Raw genomic sequence first — 19097 nt, forward strand, 5'->3', positions numbered from 1 at the left:
GGAATGATGAGGGAAATGATGAGGAAAATGATAATGCTGAGGCTGAGGTACAAGATGGAGATGGTTTGGTCAATAATTTTCAGGCAGACAATGACCCCCCAGACGAGGCCCCAGTGCAAAGGGCAGTTTCTCATGAGAATATCCCTGCTGGGCCTAGCGATGATGGCTCTCTCCCTCTCTCTGTGAGCTCTCAAGATTTAGGTTTGGAAAACAATCTGACACATGGGAATTTTAATGAGCAGCCAGATAGGGAGCTGAAGAATAGGCGGCTGGAGATTAGCAAACTCAGTGTTTACGTCGCTCCGAAAGGCTTCGACTGATAAGGGGGAAATGTGGAGGGGAAGCAAAACCAATTTCAGAGTTTTGGGATATAAGGTTTGCCTCAAGGGGAAACCTGTTAGATCAGGCACCGTTTGGAAACCAAGTTCATGTGCCATAGAAATCCAGTTCAAGGGGTCTTGTTCCTGTGAAGTTTTTTTTAGCATTTTGGATTGTCTTTGCATCCTGTTAATACTGTCTTGGATTACTTGTGTGGACATTGCTTTGTGCAACTGCCTTTTATGGACGTATTACTTTTTGAAACCTTTCTTATTTACTTACAAGCATTTATTTCTTTTGGCTATTTACTAAGCTTCAATAAAAGAAGATTTGTTTCTTCACTCTTTGTGTGGTGTGTTTTAAAGTCAGAGGGCCTTTTCATGACCTGGAGTGCAACACTCCCTTCTGCCAGACAGAAAGACACAATCTAAGCCCTCCTGACAGATGGCTACGCAGCCTCTGCTTAAAAACCTCCAGTGAAGGAGATTCTACTGGTCTCCAAGGTAGCAGTGTATTCCATAGTGCAACTGCTCTCATCCTCAGGTAGTTCTTCCTAATATTCAAGTGGTATCTCTATTCGTAGAATCATAGAGTTGGAAGAGACCTCCTGGGCCATCCAGCCCAACCCCATTCTGCCAAGAGGCAGGAATATTGCATTCAAATCACCCCTGACAGATGGCCATCCAGCCTCTGTTTAAAAGCCTCCAAAGAAGGAGCTTCCACCACACCCCGGGGCAGAGAGTTTCACTGCTGAACAGCTCTTACAGTAGGACGTTCTTCCTAATGTTCAGATGGAATCTCATTTTTTGTATTCCTGCAATTTGAATGCATTGCTCTATTGTCTCCTAGTCTCTAACCAGGGAGAGATCTGCTTTGCCCCTGTAATGTCTCAATCCCCTGCTATCTTCTTCCTCCAGGCCGTTCAACAGCAGATGCAGCGCCACCGGCAGTTGATGCAGGAGGTCTTGTCCGACACGCGGCTGGAGGGTCTGCAGCGGGAAGGCGGGGCCACGCTGGCCAGGCTCCGAAGGGAGGCCGCTCGGCTCAGCCCCTCCCCGGACATCCGGTAAGCAAACAAGGGAAAGAAGTGACGAGCAGAGTGCCACCAGCAGGGTTCCCCCCTGGGCCCGGTCCTGTTCAACATCTTTATTAATGACTTAGATGAAGGGTTAGAAAGCAGGATCATCAAGTTTGCAGATGACACCAAATTGGGAGGGAGAGCCAAGAGGAGCCACCACCGAGAAGGCCCTGTCCCTCGTTCCCACGAAACGCGATTGCGAAGGTGGTGGGACCGAGAGCAGAGCCCCTCCAGACGATCTTAACAACCTAGATGGTCCATAGGGGAGAATCTGTTCGGACAGGTAAACTGAGCCGGAGTCGTTTAGGGCTTTATAGGTCAACACCAGCACTTTGAATTGTGCATGGAAGCTAATCGGCAGCCAGTGGAGCTGGCGCAACAGAGGGGTAGTATGCTCCCTGTACCCCGCTCCTGTTAGCAATCTGGCTGCCGCTCGTTGGACTAATTGAAGCTTCCGGGCAGTCTTCAGAGGCAACCCCACGTAGAGAGGTCGTGTGGAAGGTCCAGGGTGGGAGAAAGAACTCCTGTCTGTTGAAGGTGTCCACATGCTTGTGGATTTCAATGGCTTCTCTGTGTAGTCTGACATGGTGGTTGTGAGAGTGGTCCAGCATTTCTGTGTTCTCAAATAGTATGCTATGTAGGCTGTTAGGAATTGTGGGAGTTGAAGTCCAAAACACCTGGAGGGCTGAAGTTTGCCCGTGCCTGAATTAGATATTGCTCATCAGGACTCTAAAGTCAGATACAATACTTATGCTCAGCTAGTGCAGTGAGTAGGTTGGACCAAAAGCATTGGTGGGTTTCTTGGAGACTTTGTCCAAACGTATTGTTTGTTGTCTTTGCCTTCCTGGTGTCTCATCCTAGCTCCGCTGTCCCACACAGAAGGGTTGGTTATTTCAGTCCTACCCATGCATGTCTAAGAAGAACGAAATGTATTTCCGTAATGTGCATGGTGTTTACGTTTCCTCCTTTGTTAAAACCACCTCCTTTCTAGGATGGGCATCGAGCGGGCCTTGGCACTCTACAGCCTGCTGGAGGATCAGGTCCACTCCTTGGTCACCAAATCCAACAGCCATTCGGGGCGACTGGAGTTCCTCTCGAAGATCCGTGAACTGGAAGGAGAATTCAACAAGGTGGGTCAGGCTTTTGTAAATTGGTCACTGTAGTGAACTCATACCTTTGCTTCATAGGCCGCAGCCTGAGAGTCAGTGAGCAGGCCTCCATGTTGGGAGGGTGCTCAGGATAGCTGACATGTTGGGAAAGGCAGAGAGGCAAGGGGAGGAGTCAGCTAACTCCTGATTGGCTCAGACCCCTAGGGGAGGAGTTGAAGGAGTGTGTAAAAAGGCTGTACTTTCTGTCAGAGAGGAGAGAAGAATGATTTGATCTAGAAGAGAGATGGTTTTGATCTAAAAGAGAGAAGAGGGATTTGATCTGAAAGAGATAGGATTAGGATTTTCAGGCAGGGAGAAGAGAGTTTCTGAGTGAGTTAGAATTAGACTGGTAGGGAATAATAGAGGGCAAGTGCTTCAGGGTACTTTGGCTTTGACAGTCAAAGAGAAGGCTTGTTGACTTGTATTTGGAGAGAATACAAGTGGGTTTAAAGTGGGTTTATTTCCCTATAGTGCAGAGTAGTCTAGAAGGAATCTAGTTACTCTCGCAGGCAGCCAGGGCGGCTGGTCTGAGAAACACACTGTTACTTGTTATAGAATAGTGTGAGGAAAGTAACTCACGTCAAAGAAAAGTTACTCCTTCTATAGAAACCATCTGTTTTATAAGTCTGTACTTCAGAAACCAACTATGCATGTGTACCACTCAGTAATGAGTTGTCTGATTCAAATATTTCAATAAACCTGTTCTCCAGTTTACTTTTGATCTGCCTCAGCCTTGTTCTGTCATATAAAGCTAGATTCAATCAGCCTCTACATCTCTGCAGTCCAGTCATAAGAAAGGGAGCCAAAAAGAAGAACTGGTGTATAGGGACATTTTACCTCAAGTATATCATCTAGTTAATTCCTCAACCAAAAGTTTGAGGTGGTGGCAGCAAGATATACACACTAGGCCTGGGTAACAACGCAAAAATTTGTTTCTAAAATCGATTTGTAATTGGGGTTTTTTTTTGTTTCGATATTTAAAATAATTACAAAATTTTCCAAAAAAAAGTTTGGTATTTACGAAATTTCGTAAATATTTACAAAACATTTTGTAAAGATGGCGCCCTTTTTTTTCCAATATTTTAAAATATTTTTTAAATTTAATTATTAATTTAGTAGAATAGGGAGGAGAAATTAAAATTATTATTAAGGAGGGAAGGCAGGCACTCACTCTGGTGGGCCCTCTCGCTCGCCGCTCACTCGCCGCTCGCTCGCCCCTCTCGCTCACCCTCTCGCTCGCCCCTCTCGCTCGCCGCTCGCTCGCCCCTCTCGCTCGCCCTCTCGCTCGCCCCTCTCGCTCGCCGCTCGCTCGCCCCTCTCACTCACCCTCTCGCTCGCCCCTCTCGCTCGCTGCTCGCTCACCCCTCTCGCTCGCCGCTCGCTCGCCCTTCTCGCTTGCCCTCTCGCTCGCCCCTCTCGCTCGCCGCTCGCTCGCCCTTCTCGCTTGCCCTCTCGCTCGCTTGCTCAACCGGCGCCGAGAGAGGAGAGCTCCCAGCAAGCATCGGCAGGCGGCCATCTTACGTATTTCCGAAATGGACGGAAATACAAAATTTTTTGGCGCCTGCCGTTTCGATATTTAAAAACATTTCCAGGTTAAAAAAAAAGTTTTGTAATCGTTTCGTAATTCAAAAATTAATGAATTTTTTAACGAATTACGAATTAACGAAACGAATTGACCAGCCCTAATACACACCCCTTTCTCTCTCATCACCTTTGTGGGTAACACCCTCGCATATTCCTTCACACAAGAGCAATAAGAGACCCTGATCTCTTAACCCTCTTTACAGTCACTAAGAAAGAAAATGTTGTAGGATAGATGCGTGATTTGCAGTTCTCCAATCACACCCTCCCTGGAAATGCTGCACACTGAACGGAAAGTTTCAGAGGCAAGAAAAAACAAATACAGCAGAGTTCTTATCAGCAGAGTATAGTAATTTAGGCAATCCCTCGTTGTCTGAGTAAGACCGTCCTCCAAGTTCGGTGTCCTGGCGGTGGGTCCGTAGGTAACTTTGGAGCCCTATTCTTGACCTGCATGTTCTCCCGCAGTGAGGGCATTGGTTTCAAGGTGGAAGGTGGTCCTGGTCAGGGTTGGCTTGACGTGCCTTCCTTTTGGCATGTTTCTCTCTTTTGCCCTCCATTCGTGCCTCTTTGAATTCTACAGCACCGCTGATCACAGCCGACTTCCAGGTAGAGCGCTCAAGGGCCAGGGCTTCCCTGTTCTCAGTGTCCAACGGGCAGCAGTCCGATTACTTACCAGAGTGGGGTACAGGGAGCATACAAGCGCGCTGTTACGCCAACTGCACTGGATACCAGTCTGCTACAGCACTGCTGGTCACAGCGGACCTCCAGCTAGAGCACTCAAGGGCCAGGGCTTCCCAGTTCTCAGTGTCTATGCCACAGTTTTTAATGTTGGCTTTGAGCCCATCTTTAAATCTCTTTTCCTGTCCTCCAACATTCCATTTTCTGTTCTTGAGTTCAGAGTAGAGCAACTGCTTTGGGAGACAGTGTTCGGGCATTCGGACAACGTGGCCCGTCCAGCGGAGTTGATGGCAGAGGACCATTGCTTCAGTGCTGGTGGTCTTTGCTTCTTCCAGCAGGCTGACATTTGTCCGCCTGTCTTCCCAAGAGATTTGCAGGATTTTTTGGAGACAGCACTGATGAAATCGTCCCAGGAGTTGCATGTGTAGACAGTCCACATCTCACAGGCATATAGCAGGGTTGAGAGAACAATGGCTTTATAAACAAGCCCCTTGGTAGCCCTATGGATGTCCCGATCATCAAACATGCTTTGCTTAATTTAGAAAAAAGCTGCACTTGCGGAGCTCAGGCGGTGTTGTATTTTGGTGTCAATGTTGACTTTTGTGGAGAGGTGGCTGCCAAGGGAGCGGAAATTGTCAACATTTTCTAATGTTACACCATTAAGCTGTATTTCTGGCATTGGAGAGGGATTGGCTGGTGTCTGCTGGAAGAGCACTTTGGCTTTCTCGATGTTCAATGACAGGTCAAGCTTCTCGTATGCTTCTGCAAAGGTGTTTAGAGTGGCTTGTAGGTCTTCTTCTGAATGCCCACAGACAAAATTGTTACCAGCATAATGGAGTTCTATAACAGATGTTGTTGTAACCTTGGTTTTGGCAAACTATCGAGAGGCTTTGAATCTTGACACGTCACTCTATATATACAGATATGTACACAGATCAGGATCCCCTAATCCACAATCAGTCAATAGCATATGCAATAATATACTCATGACGTAGACTAGTCAGGAGGCACAATGGCAAGACACGCATGGCAAGAGAAAGAATGGCAGTTCCTCCCTTCTTTTATACGCACCTGCTGGCTTGTCACTAACCAGGGACAAATGAATGATGCAATCCTTTGTCATGAATGTCACATGAGCATGACTCAGCCTTTTCTGCAGTTAATACATCACTACCCACTTAATCATTCTGCAGGTGTGTGATCACATGTCCATTAGAACTGTATTTTGCACAATAGATTCACTGCTAATACATTTCTATCTAACAGAAAAAGGCCTTTGTGACCATTTTCCCATCCATAAGGTTCATGGAAAGATGCAGGACTCCCCTGTGGCGCAATGGACTAAATTCTTGTGCCGGCAGGACAGTTCGAATATGGGGAGAGTGGGTTGAGCTCCCTCTGTCAGCTCCAGCTCCCTATGTGGGGACATGAGAGAGGCCTCCCTCAAGGATGGTAAAACATCAAGCATCTGGGTGTTCCCTGGACAACGTCCTTGCAGACGGCAAATTTTCTCACATCAGAAGTGACTTGCAGTTTCTCAAGTTGCTCCTGACACGAAAAAAAGAATGGAAAGATGTATCTCCACTCCATGCAATCCTGGGACTTTGAGATGGTGTTGGAGGTGATTTTTCTTTCTTTTTTTTTAGAAAGGACCAAGCCAATACATTTACTCACATTAGAATCCCTGCAGAAATGTATTATCTTTCCTAACGTCCAGAAAAGACTTAGAATCATAGAATCATAGAATCAAAGAGTTGGAAGAGACCTCCTGGGCCATCCAGTCCAACCCCATTCTGCCAAGAAGCAGGAATATTGCATTCAAATCACCCCTGACAGATGGCCAGCCAGGCTCTGTTTAAAAGCTTCTAAAGAAGGAGCCTCCACCACACTCCAGGGCGGAGAGTTCCACTGCTGAACGGCTCTCACAGTCAGGAAGTTCTTCCTCATGTTCAGGTGGAATCTCCTATCTTGTAGTTTGAAGCCATTGTTCCCTTGCGTCCTCGTCTCCAGGGAAGCAGAAAACAAGCTTGCTCCCTCCTCCCTGTGGCTTCCTCTCACATATTTATACATCTCCTCTCATCCTTCTCTTCTTCAGGCTAAACAAGCCCAGCTCCTTTAGCCGCTCCTCATAGGGCTTGTTCTCCAGACCCTTGATCATTTTAGTCGCCCTCCTCTGGACACATTCCAGCTTGTCAATATCTCTCTTCAATTGTGGTGCCCAGAACTGGACACAATATTCCAGATGTGGTCTAACCAAAACAGAATAGAGCATGGGTAGCATGACTTCCCTAGATCTAGACACTAGGCTCCTCTTGATGCAGGCCAAAATCCCATTGGCTTTGTTTTGCCGCCACATCACATTCCTGGCTCATGTTTAACTTGTTGTCCACGAGGACTCCAAGATCTTTTTCACACGTACTGCTCTCGAGCCAGGCATTGTCCCCCACTTCAATTAACAAGAAACTCCAAAACTTTGAATACAATACAACCCGCCGGCGATTGCAAAAGGATTCATCTATACTATAAAATGGATGCAATTTGACACCACATTAACTTCCATGGTTCCTGGGATTTGCAGTTTTGTGAAATTCCAATACTCCTTGGACAGGAAAGCTGAGCACCTTGTCCAAACTACAATTCCCATGATTCCCTATCATTGAGCCATGTAGTTAAAGTGGTGTCAAACTGCATTCATTCTGTGCTGTAGGGAGGGAGAGCCAATACTCCAGAGGACAGGAGCAGGATTCAAAACGATCTTGACAGATTAGAGAGATGAAGGGCCAAAACTAACACAATGAAGTTCAACAGGGACAAATTCAAGATACACCACTTTGGCAGAAAAAACGAAATGCAAAGAGACAGAATGGGGGACGATGATGCCTGGCTTGAGAGCAGTACGTGTGAAAAAGATCTTGGGAGTCCTCGTGGGGAGGAAATTAAACATGAGCCAGGAATGTGATGTGGCGGCAAAAAAAGCCAATGGGATTTTGGCCTGCATCAAGAGGAGCCTAGTGTCTAGATCTAGGGAAGTCATGCTCCCCATGCTCTATTCCGCTTTGGTTAGACCACACCTGGAATATTGTGTCCAATTCTGGGCACCACAATTCAAGAGAGATATTGACAAGCTGGAATGTGTCCAGAGGAGGGCGACTAAAATGATCAAGGGTCTGCAGAACAAGCCCTATGAGGAGCGGCTTAAGGAGCTGGGCATGTTTAGCCTGAAGAAGAGAAGGCTGAGAGGAGATATGATAGCCATGTATAAATAGGTGAGAGGAAGCCACAGGGAGGAGGAAGCAAGCTTCCTTTCTGCTTCCCTGGAGACTAGGACGCAAGGGAACAATGGCTTCAAACTACAAGAAAAGAGATTCCATCTGAACATGAGGAATAACTTCCTGACTGTGGGAGATGTTCAGCAGTGGAACTCTCTGCCCCAGAGTGTGGTGGAGGCTCCTTCTTTGGAAGCTTTTAAACAGAGGCTGGATGGCCATCTGTCAGGGGTGATTTGAATGCAACATTCCTGCTTCTTGGCAGAATGGGGTTGGACCAGATGGCCCATGAGGTCTCTTCCAACTCTAGGATTCTATGATTCTATGTAGATGCACCTTCTTCCTCTCTGCCCCCAGATTGGCATTTAAGTAGAATTGAGGTCTAATTGGCCCAAAGCATTGCTCTGCTCAAGGAATGAAGGCCAATTATTAAGTAATTGTCTTCCTATTTCTTAATATCCAGAGGCTAGACTAATTTACTATTTAATTGCAAAGGAATCGAAACAGCATGAAATGGGAATTCCATCTTCATTTTTTCACGGTGCCATGCAGCCTCGTGCGTAAAATGTGTGAATGTCTACTCCAGGTAGATATGTTCGGCTGTGTTGATATGAATCCACTTAAACTCTCATTTTTATAGGGTGAATTAAAAATAGATGAACGAAACTAATTATAACAACTCAGGCAGAGGGTGAAAGTGAATTAAATGCTCGGGAATCAGACTGAAACAGAATGGAAAAATATTCTAAAACATCTGGAAAATAGTCAGAAAACATTTTTTAAAAAACTGATGAGGAGAATGCAAGGCTGATGAGAATCTTTGCAGCTTGTGATTTAGGTTCTTGTGGGTTTTTTTCGGGCTATAGGGCCATGTTCTAGAGGCATTTCTCCTGACGTTTCGCCTGCATCTATGGCAAGCATCCTCAGAGGTAGTGAGGTCTGTTGGAAATAGGACAATAGGTTTATATATCTGTGGAATGGCTGGGGTGGGGCAAGGAGCTCTTCTCTGCTGGAGCTAGGTGTGAATGTTTCAGCTGATCACCTTCATTAGCATTTGAAGGCCTGCCTGAGCCTGGGAAAACCTTTTGTTGAGAGGTGTTAAGATGTGCCTGGTTGTTTCCTCTCTGCCCCTCTATTCTGTTTTGGTTAGACCACACCTGGAATATTGTGTCCAGTTCTGGGCACCACAATTCAAGAGAGATATTGACAAGCTGGAATGTGTCCAGAGGAGAGTGACTAAAATGATAAAAGGTCTGGAGAACAAGCCCTATGAGGAGCGACTTAAGGAGCTGGGCATGTTTAGCCTGAAGAAGAGAAGGCTGAGAGGAGACATGATAGCCATGTATAAATATGTGAGAGGAAGCCACAGGGAGGAGGAGGGAGCAAGCTTGTTTTCTGCTTCCCTGGAGACTAGGACGCAAAGGAACAATGGCTTCAAAGTACAAGAGAGGAGATTCCATCTGAACATGAAGAAGAACTTCCTGACTGTGAGAGCCGTTCAGCAGTGGAACTCTCTGCCCCAGAGTGTGATGGAGGCTCCTTCTTTGGAAGCTTTTAAGCAGAGGCTGGATGGCCATTTGGCAGGGGTGATTTGAATGCAATATTCCTGCTTCTTGGCAGAATGGGGTTGGACTAGATGGCCCAGGAGGTCTCTTCCAACTCTTTGATTCTTTGATTCTATGATTCTTTGAATGTTTCAGCTGATCATCTTCATTAGCATTTGAAGGCCTGCCTGAGCCTGGGAAAACCTTTTGTTGAGAGGTGTTAAGATATGCCTAGTTGTTTCCTCTCTGCTGTTTTGCTGTTATAATTTTAGAGTTTTTTAATACTGGTAGCCAGATTTTGTTCATTTTTTAATGGTCTCTTCCTTTCTGTTGAAATTGTCCACATGCTTGTGGATTTCAGTGGCTTCTCTGGTGGTTGTGAGAGTGGTCCAGCATTTCTGTGTTCTCAGATAATATGCTGTGTCCAGGCTGGTTCATCAGGTGCTCTGCTATGGCTGACTTCTCTGGTTGAAGGAGTCTGCCGTGCCTTTCATGTTCCTTGATTTGTGTCTGGTCAATGCTGTGTTTGGTGGTCCCTATGTAGACTTGTCCACAGCTGCATGGTATCCGGTAGACTCCCGCAGAAGTGAGAGGATCCCTCTTCTCCTTTGCTGAACGTAGTATTGGTTGGATTTTCTTGGTGGGTCTGTAGATAGTTTGTATGTTGTGTTTCCTCATCTGCTTAGGTCAGTGGTTCCCTTGATGTATGGCAAGAACACTTTTCCTCTGGGTGGATCTTCATCTTGACTCTTGTGGCTTGTTCTTGGTCTTGCAGCTCTTTTGATGTCTGAGGTGGAGTCTCCATTGGCCTGGAGAGCCCAGTTGAGGTGGTTCAGTTCACCTTTTTCATGCATCCAAATGCCCTGACTTTGCAGTGAGAATCCCAACCTTGTAGGGTCACTATCCCAGTGGCATGATAGCAGAAGCATAAGCATACGAGAAGCTTGGCTTGTCATTGAACATTGAAAAAACCAAGGTGCTTTTCCAGCAGGCACCAGCCATCCCCTCTCCAATGCCAGTGATACAGCTTAATGGTGTAACATTAGAAAATGTGGACCATTTCCGCTCCCTTGGCAGCCACCTCTCCACCAGTCAACATCGACACCGAATTACAACACCGCCTGAGCTCTGTGAGTGCAGCATTTTCCAGAATGAAGCAGAGAATGTTTGAGGACCGGGACATCCGTAGGGATACCAAGGTGCTTGTCTATAAAGCTATTGTCCTCCCAACCCTACTCTATGCCTGTGAGACGTGGACTGTCTACAGACGTCACATGCAACTCCTGGAACGATTCCATCAGCGCTGCCTCTGGAAAATCCTGCAAATCTCCTGGGAAGACAAGCGGACAAACGTCAGTGTGCTGGAAGAAGCAAAGACCACCAGCATTGAAGCGATGGTCCTCCAACATCATCTCCGCTGGGCCGGCCACGTTGTCCGGATGCCTGACCACTGTCTCCCAAAGCAGTTGCTCTACTCTGAACTTAAGAACGGAAAACGGAATGTTGGTGGACAGGAAAAGAGATTTAAAGATGGGCTCAAAGCCAACCTTAAAAACTCTGGCATAGACACTGAGAACTGGGAAGCCCTGGCCCTTGAGCGCTCCAGCTGGAGGACAGCTGTGACCAGCAGTGCTGCAGAATTTGAGGAGGCACGAGTGGAGGGTGAAAGAGTGAAACGTGCCAGGAGGAAGGTGCGTCAAGCCAACCCCGACCGGGACCACCTTCCACCTGGAAACCAATGCCCTCACTGCGGAAGAAGATGCAGAGCAAGAATAGGGCTCCACAGCCACATACGGACCCACAGGGAAATCCATAATGGAAGACCATCTTACTCGTCCAACGAGGGATCGCCTAAGTAAGTAAGTAAGTAAGATAGCAGACCATTCAGCCCTGGGCAAAACAAATGCCATATTACACATTGTATATACTTACGCAGAAGTTGACCTCATATATTAGTCAAGGGCACGTTTGGGGGCCAAAATAATGGATTTTGATATGACCTATGGATAGGTTGACCCATGCTTTTTTGCGCCGATACTTTGACTAGAATTCCTAGACGTATATGTCGGGTGTTTCCTAGATTGCACACTGTCAGAAATAAGTCTGCCTTAAACAGTATTCATTCCTAAGGCAATAAATAGGTACTTTCATTTCGGGTCACAGGGGTAGGACGCCAGTTAAAAATAGCCTGGTTATGTCTGTTCAGAGGGAAAACATCAGGGAACCATGGACTTCGTAAAACAAAGCTGGCATTCATGGGCCGTTCAGGAATAGACTGCCAATCAAGGGACCTCTTCATTTTAAATGCCTTCAGTCTTCTTTTTGGAGCCTCTCGTCAAAACTGTATCATTTCCAGACATGGAACTGGGCGTTTTCGGAATGTTCATTAGTCTGTTGAGAAGCACTGTTTATGTGCATTAGGAAATCAGAATATACGGAGGAAGATTTTTTTGGATCATGTGATTTTAAACGTTTGTATTAATATGCCTTTAACTCGATGTTTTAATGTCTAAAGGGCTTTGATTAGATTTTCTTGGTGAAGAGAGTTGGACTGGATGGCCTTAAGTATTTTTTGTTGGTCATGGGGGTTCTGTGTGGGAAATATGGCCCAATTCTATCGTTGGTGGGGTTCAGAATGCTCTTTGATTGCAGGTGAACTATAAATTCCAGTAACTACAACTCCAAAATGTCAAGGTCTATTTCCCCCAAACTCCATCTGTGTTCATATTTGGGCATATGGAATATTTGTGCCACGTTTGGTCCAGATCCATCATTGTTTGAGTCCAGAGTGCTCTCTGGATGTAGGTGAACTACAACTCCCAAACTCAAGGTCAATGCCCACCAAACCCTTCTAGTGTTTTCTGTTGGTCATGGGAGTCTTGTGTGTCATCTTTGATTCAATTCCATCATTGGTGGAGTTCACAATGCTCTTTGATTGTAGGTGAACTATAAATCCCAAAAACTACAACTCCCAAATGATGAAATCAAAATTTTTTGAGTGAAGAACATACATTGTTAGGTGTACGCTGTCCAAATTTGGCCTATTTGATAGCCTGGCAGTGCCTTGAGCAATCTTTTGTTGAGAGGTGGTTAGATGTCCTTGTTTGTTTCCTCTCTGTTGTTTTGCTGTTCTAATTTTAGAGTTTTTTAATACTGGTAGCTAGATTTTGTTCATTTTCATGGTGTCAATTCGCCCACTGGTTTTTGAGTTCTGTTAATCCCACAAACAAACATTACATTTTTATTTATATAGATATGATATTTATTTATTTACGACATTTCTATGCCACCGTTCTCACCCCGAAGGGGACTCAGAGCAGCTTACAAGATATATTTTCACACAATATATTATATTATCAGCATAGTACAATATCACTATTATATATTACTATATTGCACTATACCATTATATTGTAATATTATTAGTAATATTACATGTAATGTAAATATATAATTATAATATTGTATTATCATTACTAGTATTATATTGTATTACATTTTATATACATATAATATATTATATACATATAATGTATGTATATACATATAATAATTATAAATATTATATGTATATACAATATAATATATTATATTAGTAGTAAAGACAAGATGGAACTGTTATATGTTATTGTTGGTTTAGGTTATATTTCATATGCATGTGAGGCATTGAATTTTTGCCACAAATATGTTGGAAATTGTTTTCAGTCCCCCCTAGGGTGGGAAAAGCAGTATACAAGGAAAGTAAATAAGTAAATAAATAAATAAATGTATTATTTACAGTATTTATATTCCACCCTTCTCACCCCGCAGGGGACTCAGGGCAGATGACAATGCACATATACATGGCAAACATTCAATGCCATAGACACACAACATATATAGACAGACACTCAGAGGCTATTTAACTTTCCAGCTTCATGAGGGTCTGCTTTTTGGATTCCAGCCACCGGGGGAGCTGTCGCTTCACCGTCCACTTGTGATACTGATGGAGCACTTCCTTATTCTTTTGCACACTGCTGGAGAATTTTATGGCGTCAAAAATTAGTTAAATTAGCCTCCCTGCATAAGCAGTACCTGAATTTCCTATTTGACAAATGCAACTGTCTTTTGGGCTGCAAAGGTCAACAGCAAGCTAGATGAATGATCGGGAGTTTAATCCAACTCGGGCTAGCAAAGTTGTGCATTAAGAATCAGATTCGCTTATGATGACCCTATGGATGTGAGTCTTCCAAGAGCAAAAGTATTATTATTTATTATTTATTTACAGCTTTTATATTCCGCCCTTCTCCTCACCCCGCAGGGGACTCAGGGCGGATTACAGTGTACACATATATGGCAAACATTCAATGCCAATTTTGACATACAACATATACAGACATAGACAGAGGCTATTTAACTTTTTTCTGGCCGCCAGGGGAGCTGTCGCTTTCATCGTCCATCTGCGACATTGATGAAGCACTTCCGCATTCCCCGCATGCTTCCCCGCTGGAATGCTTTGCTGAAGTCTTCTTTATGGCCTCATAAATCAGTTAATTTAGCCTCCCCACACTTTAAGGTGGTACCTAATTTTCCTACTTGACAGATGCAACTGTCTTTCAGGTTGCAAAGGTCAACAACAGGCTACACAATTGGTTGGAAACCCACTCCAACCCAGGCTGGCTTTGAACTCATAATCTTTTGGTCAGAGTGATCTTAATGCAGCTGACAGCCAGCTGCGCCACAATCCCGGTGCAAGTAGCCAAAGAAAGTCAGCACAATATGCCAAAAAAGAACCACTATATGATTTATATGTTGGGACTGCCTTTGGGTGCATCTTTAACTCTGGTTTTTGTAAAACTACTACTAATGATAGTCAAAGTGGTGTCAGACTGCATTAATCCTACTGTGTAGATGTAGAGATGCAGAGCTGACCTTAAGAAATGAGGCGACAAAGTGGAGTTCACAACATGCGAGTGCGAAGAAGAACAAACCACTGACCACCTACTACAATGCAATTTGAGCCCTGCCACATGCACAATGGAGGACTTTCTCACAGCGACAAAAGAGGCACTCCAGCTTATGGTTAAAGGACATTTTGCATAATGCCAAATTTTTAAAGTTTGTTTGTGTTTTTACATAAAGATTAACTGTACCCTCAACTTGCTTCTGACACGATAAATATACTGCGTAGATCAGTGTTTCTCAATCTGTGGGTCAGGACCCCTGAGGGGGTCGCGAAGGGGTGTCAGAGGGGTTGTCAAAGACCATCAGAAAACACAGTACTTTCTGATGGTCATGAGGAATCCATTTGGGAAGTTTGAGCCAATTCTATTGTTGATGGAGTTCAGAATGTTCTTTGATTGTAGTGAACTATAAATCCCAGCAATTACAACTCCCAAAAATCAAGGTCTATTTTCCCCAGGCTCCACCAGTGTTCACATTTGTGCATATTGAGTATTTGTGCCACGTTTGGTCCAGATCCACCGTTGCATGAGTCCACAGTTCTCTCTGGATATAGGTGAACTACAACTCCCAAACTCAATGCCCACCAAACCCTTCCAGTGTTTTCCATTGATCATGGGAGTTCTGTGTGGCAAATTAGGTTCAAATTCATCGCTGGTGGAGTTCAGAATGCTCTTTGATTATAGGTGAACTATAAATCCCAGCAACTACAATCAATCCTCCCCCAACCCCACTAGCATTTACATGTGGGTGCATTGGGTATTTGTGCCCAGTTTGGTCCAGTGAATGAAAATACATCTTGCATATCTGATATTTACATTATGATTTATCACAGTAGGAAAATGACTGTTATGAAGTAGCAACAAAAACAATGTTATGGTTGGGGGTCACCACAACCTGAGGGACTGTATTAAGGGGTCACGGCATTCGGAAGGTTGAGAAACACTGGTGTAGATGCACCCAATGTCTTCCTTTGTTCTGGCCTGAGCCTTTAATATGTTCTTTGCTTCTGTTTTTTGCACAGGTCAGTTTGTGGTTTGAGGAAAAAGGGGAACCGGAGCTCCTTGCAGTGGGATCTGCAGATGGCAGCCAGGAGACCATCGAAGAATCCTACCGGAGATTTAAGGAATTCTTCAAAGAGGCCACGGTATGTTGAGAAAACAATCCTATAGAATCCTAGAATTGAAAGAGACCCCCAAAGGCCATCCAGTCCACCTCCTATTCCCTTGCAGAAAAAAACACAATCCAAGCACCCTCAACAGATGGCCTTTTAGCCTCTGTTTAAAAGCCTCTAAGGAAGGAGTCTCCACCAGACCCATAAGGAGCCTTATTGACCTCCTTAACTGATGTTGATTATTATTCTTAACGTATGGAACCACAGTGTTGATTTCCTTAACTTAAAAGAGTCATTGTCTCTGGTAATGTAAACATGTTGTTTTCCACCTCATAGTTCATTATTTCTCTCTGGTCATTAATGTCAGCAGTTCAGCAATTTTTAATTACAGTTCATGAATTCTTTTCTTTTTGTAGTTTTGCAGGCCTCAATCTTAGGGTGGCATCTCTAGACTGTGTAGGTCACAACCATACACCTTTCATACAATTCCATTCAAATTACATATGGCCATGTTCAAGAGGCATTCTCTCCTAACGTTTCGCCTGCATCTATGGCAAGCATCCTCAGAGGTAGTGAGGTCTGTTGGAACTAGGAAAAAGGGTTTATATATCTGTGGAAAGACCAGGGTGGGACAAAGGACTCTTGTCTGTTGGAGCTAAGTGTGAATGTTTCAACTGACCACCTTGATTAGCATTTGATGGCCTGGCAGTAGTTTATTTATTTATTTATTTCGGTTGCTTCTACCCCGCCCTTCTCACCCCGGGGGGGGGGGATTCAGAGCGGCTTACAAAAGCGAGGCACAATTCGATGCCCGCATCACATAACAGCAAAAGACAATAAGATCAGTTAACAGAGACAGCAATTCTAGCAATAACAACAATTAACAGAAAACAATAATTACTATAGGCAAAAACAACCATAAAACCAATAAAAGCAATCAAACCAATACAAACCTCATTGACAGTCAGCGTTTCACAATCTCATAGTTCCAATTCCAATTCCACAATGGTCCTGTAGGTCCTATCCATCCGGTTATCCATATCTAATTGTTAGATTGCCCAAAGGCCTGGTCCCAGTTTGGTGTGGCTTGTTGGTTCCTGGGGCAATCTTTTGTTGAGAGGTGATTAGATTCCCAGATTGTTTCCTCTCTGCTGTTTTGCTGATGTAATTTTAGAGTTTTTTTTAATACTGGTAGCCAGATTTTGTTCATGTTCATGGTTTCCTCCTTTCTGTTGAAATTGTCCACATGCTTCTTGTGGATTTCAATGGCTTCTCTGTGTAGCCTGACATGGTGGTTGTTAGAGTGGTCCAGCATTTCTGTGTTCTCAAATAATATGCTGTGTCCAGGTTGGTTCCTCAAATCTTCTGCTATGGCTGATTTCTCTGGTTGGAGTAGTCTGCAGTGCCTTTCATGTTCCTTGATTCATGTCTGGGCAATGCTGCTGCTGCGTTTGGTGGTCCTTATGTAGACTTGGTTGTACTGGTCCATTTAGTTTTCTAACAGATGCAGATTGTGGCCAGGAAATCAGAAGACGCTTCCTTCTTGGGAGGAGAGCAATGTCCAGTCTTGATAAAATAGTGAAGAGTAGAGACATCAGACTGGCAACAAAGATCCATTGCCTAGTCAAAGCCATGGTATTCCCTGTAGTCACCTACGGATGTGAGAGCTGGACCTTAGGGAAGGCTGAGCGGAGGAAGAGAGATGCTTTTGAGCTGTGGTGCTGGAGGAAAGTTCTGAGAGTGCCTTGGACTGCGAGAAGATCCAACCAGTCCATCCTCCAGGAAATAAAGCCCGACTAAAGCTCATTGGAGGGAAGGAGACTAGAGACCAAGTTGAAGTCCTTTGGCCACATCATGAGGAGACAGCAAAGCCTAGAGAAGACAATTATGCTGGGGAAAGTGGAAGGCAAAAGGAAGAGGGGCCGACCAAGGGCAAGATGGATGGATGGCATCCTTGAAGTGACTGGACTGACCTTGAGGGAGCTGGGGGTGGTAACGGCCGACAGGGAGCTCTGGCGTGGGCTGGTCCATGAGGTCACGAGGAGTCGGAGACGACTGAACGAATGAACAACATGTAGACTTGTCCACAGCTGCATGGTATACAGTAGACTCCTGCAGAAGTGAGAGGATCCCTCTTGTCCTCTTGTTGGATTTTCTTGGTGGGTCTGTAGTTAGTTTGTACGTTGTGTTTCCTCATCAGCTATGCAGTCAGTGGTTCCCTTGATGTCTTCTCCCTGAGCACCGCTCCCGTTAGCAACCTCAATAACATTCAAAACATTTTGAAACCATGCAATTAAAAATAACAAAAATGAAATAGGATGACATGGATAGTCTTGAGTTCAAGTGATTGACATTTGAAGATGTCTAGTTTGTACAGATTATGTGCCATTCTGGAGGTCTGTCAAACCACATTCAGTGAATCAAGCAGATGATGATGAAGATTGATACCCTGTTTTTGTCTTTCCATTGAGACCCAAAGCAGCCAGCATAACCTTTGTATTGCGGATACATATTTCCTTCTCTTCCTGTCTTTCCTGCGCTAGGTGCACTACAACCGGGGCCTGTCTCTGTCAAAGGATGCAGCCAAATTCCAGGGCTCCTCCTTCCCCGAAATGGGAGCCTTTGAGGCAGCAAAGCGGTCATTCCAGGCCAAACTGACCACCTTCTACATGGAGATGGAGAGGACAGGGGCCGAGCTGGAGACACTCCTCGACCTGCACAAGTTCGGTGACAAGGTGAGTGCACTATATAATATATATATATATATATATATATATATATATATATATATATATATATATATCCAGAAATGCCAAAACAGATGCCTTCACATATGAAGAATTGGAATATATGTAAAAATAATACTGTATAGCAGTGTTTCTCAACTTTCCTAATGCCATGACCCCTTAATATAGTTACTCATGTTGTGGTGACCCCCAACCATAAAATCATTTTCGTTGCTACTTCCTAACTGTAATTTTGCTACTGTTATCAATTGTAATGCAAAGATTTGATTTATTCACTGGACCAAATTTGCCACAAAATATCCAATAGACACAAATTTGGATACTGGTGGGGTTGGGGGGTTGATTTTGTCATTTGGGAGTTGTAGCAAGGAGCATTCTGAACTCCACCAATGATGGAATTGAAGCAAACTTGGCACACAGAACTCCCATGACCAATAGAAAATACTGGAAGGGTTTGGTGGGCATTGACCTTGAGTTTTGGATTGTAGTTCACCTGCATCCAGAGAGCACTGTGGACTCAAACCATGAGGGATCAGGACCAAACTTGGCACTAATACTCAATATGCCCAAAAGTGAACACTGGTGGAGTTTTGGGGAAATAAATATTTGAGAGTGTAGTTGCTGGGATTTATAGTTCACCTACAATCAAAGAGCATTCTGAATCCTACCAGTGATAGAATTG

General features: G+C 44.5%; 1 protein-coding gene across 1 annotated transcript in view; it reads left to right on the plus strand.

Moving 5' to 3' along the window:
• Positions 1-19097, plus strand: part of KIAA1755 (KIAA1755 ortholog) — a 78133-nt gene that overhangs the window by 47569 nt on the left and 11467 nt on the right. The window contains exons 10-13 of the mRNA XM_067468294.1: positions 1236-1384; positions 2388-2526; positions 15579-15701; positions 18212-18403. Coding sequence (XP_067324395.1) covers positions 1236-1384; positions 2388-2526; positions 15579-15701; positions 18212-18403 — 603 coding nt within the window. The remainder of the gene's footprint in view (positions 1-1235; positions 1385-2387; positions 2527-15578; positions 15702-18211; positions 18404-19097) is intronic.

This window comes from Anolis sagrei, chromosome 4 (assembly GCF_037176765.1).
Source record: "Anolis sagrei isolate rAnoSag1 chromosome 4, rAnoSag1.mat, whole genome shotgun sequence".
NCBI lineage: Eukaryota > Metazoa > Chordata > Lepidosauria > Squamata > Dactyloidae > Anolis > Anolis sagrei.